The sequence below is a fragment of the Eucalyptus grandis genome, chromosome 6, assembly GCF_016545825.1.
Source record: "Eucalyptus grandis isolate ANBG69807.140 chromosome 6, ASM1654582v1, whole genome shotgun sequence".
NCBI classification, from domain to species: domain Eukaryota; kingdom Viridiplantae; phylum Streptophyta; class Magnoliopsida; order Myrtales; family Myrtaceae; genus Eucalyptus; species Eucalyptus grandis.
In genome coordinates, this window is record NC_052617.1 from 2,966,655 (window position 1) to 2,976,844 (window position 10,190).

Sequence of the window (10,190 nt, forward strand, 5' to 3'; positions counted from 1 at the left end):
TGGAATGGGACGTTGTAGAAAAAGGAATTACTCCTTCAGCTGCATCAGTCTCTGAAAGAGGGAAAGAAACTATTGAAACCAGCGGAATGACTCAGGAAGAGATAAACAAGAGACAAACACTCGATGCAAAAGCAATTTACTCTTTATATTGTGCTTTGTCACCAACTGAATATAATAGAATATCTTCTTGTGTTACAGAAAAGAAGTCTCGGGACAGATTGCATATCACCTATGAAGGAACAGATCGAGTGAAGGAAACCAGGATTAATATTCTTCTCGGTCAATATGAAGCCTTCAAAATGAAACCATGAGAATCTATAACTGACATGTTTAGCCGTTTTACAGATATTGTCAATGGTCTTGAGAATCAAGGACAAAAAATTTCTGATCACATGAAGGTAAACAAGCTACTGCGTGGACTCTCCAAGGATTGGAATCACATAAAGACTTCGATAAGAGAGACGCAAAGAATTATGCCACTATCTCGTCGACGAGCTGATTGGAACTCTTCATCTTATGAAGTGGAACGGATCAATGAAGATGAAGATCCAAAAGGTAAGAAATCCATTGCATTAAAATCAAATGATGATTCTGATGATACAGATTCTCAAGATGATATGGACGATGAGGAGCTTGCTCTCATGATAAGAAGATTCAGAAAACTCAATAGAAAGGAAGAAGGTTCAACTCAAAGAAACAAAGCTTTCAAAAACAGCAGACCAAGTCGTTGATGATGAGGAACCAAACAAAGATGTAGTCTGCTTTGAATGTAAGAAAAAGGGACACATCAGACCCAACTGTCCTCTTCTGAAGAAGAAGAGAGGAAAAGCTGAAAATTTTCGAAAAGCTCTCAAAGCCGAAACCTGGAGTGATACAGAGTGTGAAGAAAGTGATAATGAATATGACAATCTATGTCTGATGGCACAATCAGACTCAGACTCTGGATCAGACTCAAACCGTGAATTTGAGGCAAGTAATGTTAAAATTCCTGTCAAAGTTTCTAAATACATTGATGAACTGTGTTTTAGTCTTAAGACTTCTCTCAAAAGAATTTCCGAACTGAAAACGGAAAACTCAGCTCTAAAACAAAAGGAAAATGTTTTAGTAGAAAGAGTTAAAAGTCTAGACTTGATCAAGTTTCCACTCTTAAAGAAAATGAAGATAATCTTTCAAAAGAAAATGCTCTTTTAAAAACTGACTTATCAAATACTTCAAAGAAATTTTCAATAGGGTCTTAAAAACTTGAAAAAATTCTTTCAGCTCAAAGACCTTACTTCAATAAGTCCGGTCTAGGTATGACAGCAGAAACAATTCCCTTGATTGATTTTCCTAAAGTAAAAGAAAGAATTAAGAAAAGACCCTCGAGAGAGGCTTACAAAAATCATTTCAAGAAAGTTTTTGTAAAATCTGTAGGTAGAAATGCTCTCAGATGTTCAAAATGCAAAAATCGGATCACTTTGAAAAAGAGTGTCCTAAGGTTTGGAAACCTGTTCAGAAAATATGGGCTAATACTGCTTATGTTACTAACACCAAAGGACCCAAGAAAGTTTGGGTACCAAAGAAAGCTTGAGACTTTATTTTAAATGCAGGTCACCGTCAAGGAAAAGGTAAAGTGGTATCTTGACAAATGGATGTTCAAGACACATGACAGAGACTCAAATTGTTTTATAAAGCTTGCTCAAGTAAATGGTGGAAAAGTTTCATTTGGAGGAAACAACAAAGGAAGTATTGTGGGATTTGGAACTGTGAAAATTGGAAGTCTCACAATAAGTAATGTTTCCTTAGTGGAAGGACTCAATTACAATCTTCTCAAAGATTAGTCAATTGTGTGATACTTGGTTTCAAGATCTTCTTTCAAGAAGGAACATGTTCTCGAATCGAAAAGACTCTACTCGGTCTTTCATGGGTCGAAGACATGGAAATATCTATCTTCTGGATGTGAAACCAAATGAATCGCAATGTCTTATCTCAATTCAAGACGAAGCAAGCCTATGGCACAGAAAGCTTGGTCATGTCAACATGAAGCAATTAGCCAAAGTCTCATCAAAACAGCTTGTTCGAGGTCTACCCAAATTGCCATACCAAAAGATTGATCCATGCACTCCATGTATTCTGGGAAAGCAGGTAAGAAATTCATTTAAGCCAATAAATCATGTCTCTACTAATCATGTACTACGGTTGCTGCATATGGATCTCTTCGGACCAACCGAACACGTAGTATTGGGGGTAAGAAATATTGCCTAGTAATTGTGGATGATTACTCCCGTTTTACTTGGGTATATTTCCTTGCAAGTAAGTCTCGAAACCTTCTCGTATTTTGAAAAATTTGCTAAAAAGGTTCAAAATGAAAAAGGATGTGTTATCTCAAGTATAAGAACAGATCATGGAGGTGAATTTGAAAATCAAGATTTTACAAAATTTTGTGATGAATCTGCTTTAAGCAGGTGTTCTCCTCTCCATATACTCCTCAAGAAAATGGAGTTGTGGAAAGAAAGAACAGATCTCTTCAAGAAATGGCTAGAACTCTTTTAATTGAAAGTAAGATTTCTTCACGATTTTGGGCTGAAGCTGTTTCAACAGCTTGCTATATCATCAATAGAGTCTTCTTAAGACATATTCTAGAGAAAAACCCCTTATGAGTTATTCAAAGATAAGAAGCCTATTGTTTCATACTTTCATGTATTCGGTTGCAAATGTTTTATATTGAAAGATGCAAAAGATCGAGTTGGTAAGTTTGAAGAAAGATCAGATGAAGGTATCTTCCTTGGATATTCTTCATCAAGCAAAGCCTACAGAGTCTATAACAAGAAGAGCCGGTCAGGAGGAGTCAATGAATGTCAAATTTCAAGACTCAACGCAAGATGAATCAAGTCAGACTCATCAAGAAGAGTCTGAACCTGTTCCAGACCTTTCAAAGCTTACAACTCAAGAAGCATCTCAAACTCTGGAAGACCAGCATCAGATTGTTCGTGAAGATCCAAATAAAGAAAGAGATCATCAACCAGAAAAATCAACGAGTAACTGGAAGCATAAGTCCAGTCATCCCAAAGATCTTATTATTGGCGAAATTAATGAAGGAATTCGCACTAGATCCAAAAGGCGAGAAGAGTCTAGTGTTGTGGCTCTCGTTTCTGAAATTGAACCAAAGAGCATAGAAGAAGCTTTATCTAATGAAAGCTGGATTGAAGCTATGCAAGAAGAGCTCAGACAGTTCAACATTAATGATGTCTGGGAATTGACATCCAAACCAAAAGGTAAAACTGTTATTGGAGCTAAATGGGTGTTCGGAAACAAGATGAATGAGAAAGGAAAAGTCGTACGAAACAAAGCAAGACTCGTGGCCAAGGGATATACGCAAGAAGAAGGAATAGACTATGATGAGACTTACGCTCCAAAGGCAAGGTTAGAAGCTATTCGACTATTACTTGCGTTTGCTTGTTATAAGAATTTCAGGTTATTCCAAATGGACGTCAAAAGCGCCTTCCTAAATGGATTTATCCATGAGGAAGTTTATGTGGAACAACCACCAGGGTTTGAAGACCCAAAGAAGCCAAACTCAGTCTTTATACGAAAAAGGCTTTGTATGGTTTAAAGCAAGCACCTCGGGCTTGGTACGACAGATTAAGTAAGTTCTTAATAAAAAATGGTTTTGTCAAAGGTAAAGTAGATACGACTTTATTTATCAAAAAGGAAAACAAAAGTTTCTTATTTGTTCAAATATATGTGGATGATATTATTTTTGGATCCTCTAATGAAAATCTGTGCAAGAAATTTTCTAAGTCTATGCAGGATGAGTTTGAAATGAGTATGATGGGAGAGTTAACATTCTTTCTTGGTCTTCAAGTAAAACAATTGAAGGAATGAACTTTTATTAATCAAGAAAAATATGTTAATGATCTTGTCAAAAAATTTGGACTGGAAAAGTGCAAAAAGACCGATATACCAATGTCAAGTTCTTTAAAGATAGACAAAGATGAAGAAGGGAAGAAAATTGATCAAAAGCTGTACAGGAGCATCATTGGATCACTTCTTTATCTTACTGCTTCTAGACCTGACATTTTGTTAAGTGTTTGCATCTGTGCAAGGTTTCAATCAGATCCTAGAGAATCTCATCGCAGTGCTGCGAAACGCATCATTAAATACGTGGCTTCATCATCAAGCATCGGTCTTTGGTATCCTAAGAAGGAGACTTTAATCTTCCGGATATTCGGACGCAGATCTGGCCGGTTGCAGTTGATAGAAAGAGCACTTCGGGAACTTGCCGCTTGCTTGGAAGCGGGACCGGTGTCTTGGTTTTCAAGGAAACAAAGCACTTTGTGTCTCTTTCAACAACGAAGCGAGTATGTAGCTCTTGGAAGCTGCTGTTCGCAAATTCTATGGATAAAACAACAGCTAAGAGACTTTGAAATTGAAGACTCATGCACGGAGATTAATTGCGACAACACCAGCGCTATCAACCTCACCAAAAATCCAATTCTCCATTCAAGAGCAAAGCATATAGAGATTCGACATCACTTTATTAGAGACCATGTTCAAAATGGAGATGTTTCAATTCGCTTTGTTGACTCAAAGAATCAATCAGCGGATATATTCACAAAGCCTTTGGAGAAAAATCAATTTGAATCTATACGCTCCCGGACTCAACATTTTGAGGTATGAGGATATCAAAGTCTAAAGACTTTCGGACTCAGACTTACAAGACTTTATCTGAAAGATAGTCTTGGCACGACCGTCAGACTGTAAGTCTTTCTCTCCCTAATCTTATCTTGAAAAGGTACGATCGTTAGACTGTGTTTAAATTGTTGCTATATTTAATTGATGTAAATATTGCATCGTTTCATTTTCAAAAAGGAAGTTATTTTTGAAATGGCTATTTTTGCGGAAAAAGACAGTTATTTTGAAAAGGCATTTTTTTATTTCCTTTGTGACGGTTCGTTTATCCCTCCTTTTAACCGATCGTGCACTGTCGATTCCTCTTCACTTTACTCTCGAAAACCCTAGAAAGCATCGATCCTCCATTCCCGTTTGTCTTCTTTGTTTAATCTTCAAAAAGTTGTCATCTTTCCTGGGAAAGTCAAGCAAGGAATCTTCCAAAAAACTGAGAAAGATGTCATCTTCAAGAAAGTCTTCGAGAATCGTAAGCAGGGGACCATGGCGAATGAGTGAGGGGCCTACGCACTTCGATCTTACTGAGGAAGAAGTGAATCCAGATCAGCAACCGAGCCCACAACATTCTCAGCAGCGTCATTCTCCACATTCTAGTCCTCAAGGAGTTGATCATCAACAACAGGAAGAAATCATCGAGGATGCAGACCCCGTAAGAGTTCAAAAGCCCGCTTTTATTTACAAGCTATATCGTGCCTTAAAAGGAACTCGTACTCCTTTGAACTATGTTGATGATTTTCTTAAAGACAAAGGATATAGGAACGAGTATATCTTTCTGCAAAAAATGGAAAGTTTGGGAATTGCTCGTAAAGGAGTGGCAGAGGAAACCCTTGCGAATATCCCAAGTGATCCTCGTGACTGGGGGCCGAATCCTGTAGATGGGAATGATGATGACAATTTGTACAGCCTATTTCAATCGAAAATGGGTATTGCGGCTGAAATTCAAGGAAAAATGGGAGATTTGTTCAGATCAAAGGAACAAAAGGATATGTACTCGAAATTGCTGAAGCGTGGGGTAATAAACCCTAGGAGTGTGGATTTTGATTTTCTGGATGCTATGAATGTGAACTTGAGGGAAAAGTTCAATCATCTTCAACTTGAAAAGTTTTGTTCTGACAATACGAGGGCTTATGCTTGAATTAACTGCATATTTCTATTCAAATCTTAGCTTTTGGATGCGAATAGATTCTCCTTCAGCGTTAAAGACCAAGATTATGTTGTGGATATGAATATGCTGGCAGATGTGTTAGAAGTCGAAAGAGGAAAATATCAATCAATTAAAGTTTCCATTGCTCGAGCCACACTGGAACTGGTGAAGAACAGGAGAACAGATGAGAAGATCACCTATTTAAGGATGAGTGCATTCAACATCTTGCTTCACAAGATTGTGATTAATTGCCTCCGACCGAAATCAACTTCCAAGACTGATGTTTCAAGTTCAGAGGCCAAGCTGATGTATGCCATTCTCTTTGGAAAAAGTTTTCTCTCCTCACACCGTTATGTTTCACATGTATAGAGCAATGATGAAGGACAGAGGTCAACTCCTTACCCAAGCCTTGTTACGAAGTTATTCAGACATCTGAATATTCAGCCTCCACAAATCTTTTGTGTTCGACCATGCGATCATATGGTGGTAGGACTGAAAATGGTGACCAAAATGCGTCTGAAGGAACTGAGCAAGGAGTTGGAGAAATTCAAGGAGAAGACTCCTGCCAAATCTCATCAAATCTCTTCTATAGCTAAGAGAAAAGGGAAGGAGCCCATGGTTGCTTCATCCAAGAAAAGAAGAGCTCTCCTCGTTGAGGATGAAGATGATGAGGAAGACATCACCATCTCTGCATTGGCTTTGAAGAATTTGAGTCGTCCTGTTCCACATAAAGAATCGGAACAAATGACGAAAGAAGCAGAGGAGAAGGAAGAAGAAGAAAGAGAAGCTGAAAAAGAAGCAGAGGAGGAAAGACTCAAGAAGAAAGAAGAGAAGAAGGAGAACCCGAGGAAATCTCTTCTCCACCCGTAGGCATGGAAACAGGGGGAGATCGGGAGAAAGAAGTGAAGTCTTCATATCCCGATGAAAGTGAAGGAGTCGCCGCTCACCCGTGACCCGCAGGATGTTTATGCATCTCAATTTCCCGAGGAAGGTCAAGAAGTTTCATCGCCAAACCTGCGAGACTATGCTGATCTACCATCGTCCGCATTTACTCCATCGATCGAGCCGAAGCAAGTACTCGACCGATAATGGAGCAGATTTTCGCAATCATGGATATTCTCTTGGAGATGCGAGGTCAAATTTATGCCTTGGGATGCGAGGTTCAAAGCTTGAAGAATGAAGGTCAAGCTTCTTCCCCGTTCATTGAATGATAAGATGCAAGCCCTCTTTGTTCGGGATCAGGCCAATGCCAAGAGTGAGGAGATTGCACAACTAAAGGAAGACTTCAAAAGGCTGGAAGGCATCGTTCAGTCTATGGAAGATTTCTAGCTTGTCCATGTTCCCAAGCAATCTTGACTTCATCTCATCCTTTTTAATGATGACAAAAAGGGGGAGAGATGTAAGATTTGATCAAACTTTCAATCATTAAACTTTTAACTGTTTGTTGGATTGTTTGTTGTTTAAACTCTGTTTGACTTTGTTTTGTGTCTGGATGAGAACTGAACTAGACTTGGACTTGACTACTTTTATTAACTAGTATTGATATCTTATGGATGGTTTTATCATATACAAGACTAACCTATTTTTTGTGGTTGCAGAGTCTAGTGTTATTCATTTAGCCATTTATCTCTATAAGATATGCATATGTGTTTGAGAAATGTTTTGTAGGTCAAAGTTATCCAAATCTGCAGGAAAGTTTTGTCACCATCAAAAAGGGGGAGATTGTTGGAGAAATCTTCTTGAAGAGTTTTGAAGTTGACAAAACGTTTCTATCCCCAGTCTGAAGGCTTGCGACTCGTTATTTAAAGTCTCGAAGACTTCCTGGACAGCCGACTCAAGACTCAAAGTCTATCCTCATTGACAGTCTCTAATCCGTTGAAGAAAGGTTATCCAGAACTGGATGTTTTGTTAAGGATTTAACCTTATCATCTGGAGAAGATCTCGTAGCTGGAAAAGACGCAACGTAATCCTTTGATTGATCAAGATTGATTCGATGATTGAAGATTCGATGATTGTCTAAATATTATTGGAAAGTTCTACTTATGGAAACCGAGATCCCGATTGTATGGGCGAACAGATTGATGGGCTATCAACACGTTCCTTTAATAGCTCGAACAATCTTCCTAATTGATTCCGTCCAACGGGTAGATTGGAGGAATTCCTTTGGTAAGTGCCAACGGGTATGATGGCATAAAGGAGTATATAAGGAAGACGGTCTTAGTTGTTCAAGGTGTGCGCGATAGAAGAATTCCAAAGTCTGAAGCTCCTTTTTGTTTAGACAATTCCTTTGAGCGAATACTTGTATACAAAAGAGAGTCTATATTTGTGAGAAACCTTGAGGAGGTGTGGTAGAACATCTACACTGTGGAATCAAGGCAAAGCTGTGCTGTAACTTCTCTTTTGATCATAGTGAAATCCAGCCGGGCTGTCGGTGCGGAAGAGTGGACGTAGGCTTGGAATAAGCCGAACCACTATAAATCCTATGTTCAATTTTCTCTTCCTCACTCTCTCTACCTCGATCGTATTTCATTTTGTTAATCAAGAGAGAATTTCCTTTCTATCGTTTGTGAAGAATCACTTCCGTATCTTGATAAATTGTGTGTGCACCTATTCACCCCCCTCTAGGTGTTTATACTAGCTATCTCAGAAATCATCAGCATTGCCAAATTTGCTCTCTAGTCTCTCCAATGCCTTCAATTGTATCACCTCTTCTGCCTTCACCTTCACCTTTCCTGCAATCTTAAGATACTGCAAGTTCACCATTCTCCTCAATGTTCCTTCCAATAATCTTTCAATACCAGTTCCAGATAGGTCAAGGTATCTCAAATTCCACAACTCATCCAAAATAAGGAATACGACATAATGACCCACAGCCTCTGAGCAACAATGCTCGCAAATTTGCCAACTCTGACAAGGAATCAAGAAGTTCTTTTAATGCGCTATGTTGACTTAGGTTTAGAACCTTCAGCCCCCGCATATTTATGTAGAAAGAATCTTGGATCTGCACGTTTTCCAAATGAAATTTAATAGCAAAGTCGACAGTTTAGGACAGTTTGGTGATATATTTGGTGGAATGTCCTCGATCTGACTCTCCATCAAAGAAACTTTCTCTAAGTCCGCTGTCCAATACTCCCCATCTGGTATCCTTCGCAAATCCTGGCCTGCTTTTACCATATAAGCCGTAGTCACAATGTTTAATGCCATTTCTCCGATCAAAGCATGCATACTGACAATGCCATGATCAACTTCCAGCAAGCAAGCATTTTGAAGCATGTCCACTACGGCAAGACCCCTGCAATATTGTTCCTCCCTTGTATCCACTTCATCAAGAAATCCCTCATCAATAAAGCATTCTATCAACTGCATTTGCCGGAACTGTATATGTTCTGGAAATAGAGCACAGAATAAGAAGCACTGTTTAACTTGAGGGTCCGACAAGCATTCGTAGCTGCATGTTAGTACCGGCAAGACTTTAGCTCTCATCTCTGTGTTTTGTATGGGATCTCTCCATTTTATTCAATGTGTCTTGCCACACAAAGATATTCTTCTTTCCCCTCATGCTACTTGCCATTATTCTAATTGCAAGTGGCACACCTGCACATCTTTTCGCGATTTTCCTTGCAACCTTTTCAACTTGTATATCGGTTGGCGGTTTAGGCCCAAGTTCCTCCCTAAACAATTTCCACGCTTCTTCCTCGTGTAAAGGTTTAATTTTAATCTCTTCACAATCCATTTGAGAACACACTTCAGAGAGAGGAGTTGTTAGGACCACCTTCACTCCAGCTCTATCAGGAATTCCCACATCCTGGAGCTTAAAATGTTGCCACACATCATCAAGAATCAATACACAATTCTTCTTTCTTTCTAAATGCTCCGACAACATTGCTGCTCGTTTCTTCTCATGCTTATCCTGCATAATGTCAAATTTTAGTGCCTTCCAAATATCACTTTGCAACTTATAAATGCTGAAATCTTTGGACACGGTGATAAAAGCCACACCATCGAATGTTGCATCTTCGAAAAGTCTATTATGTATGTGCATCATAATAGTTGTCTTCCCAACACCACCCATTCTACAAATACCCAATTTGCATGCATGATTCTTTGTCAGGCGGTCCCAAAAATCAACTCAATCTCCCTACGAATTGCTTCAACTGTTAGCTTTCATACAAAAAATTTGACTCCTTTAGCATCTCTCCCCTCGATGAGTAGTGTTTGTGGAAGCGTTTTTCTTATTAGTTCTTCCACTTGTCTAGTCAATGTCTCCACCTTTTCCTTTGGTGGCAAAGTTTTCGCATTGGCTTGACCAATTATTTGGAAATTATCTCTTGATCTTTCTGTCTCTTTCAGCCATCTCTCAACCAATGTCCTCAGCTTC

The 10,190-nt window shown here is 38.9% G+C and overlaps 1 protein-coding gene across 1 annotated transcript; it reads right to left on the reverse strand.

The window, feature by feature from the left end:
* Window positions 1-8,455: 8,455 nt before the first annotated feature.
* On the reverse strand, window positions 8,456-9,884 carry LOC120294927 (probable disease resistance protein At1g61190). Its single transcript, XM_039315985.1, has 3 exons — window positions 9,407-9,884; window positions 8,902-9,198; window positions 8,456-8,688 (listed from the first exon to the last, which is right to left on the reverse strand). Exons 1-3 carry the CDS (start codon window positions 9,882-9,884, stop codon window positions 8,456-8,458), a joined length of 1,008 nt encoding a protein of 335 aa, XP_039171919.1.
* Window positions 9,885-10,190: the final 306 nt, after the last annotated feature.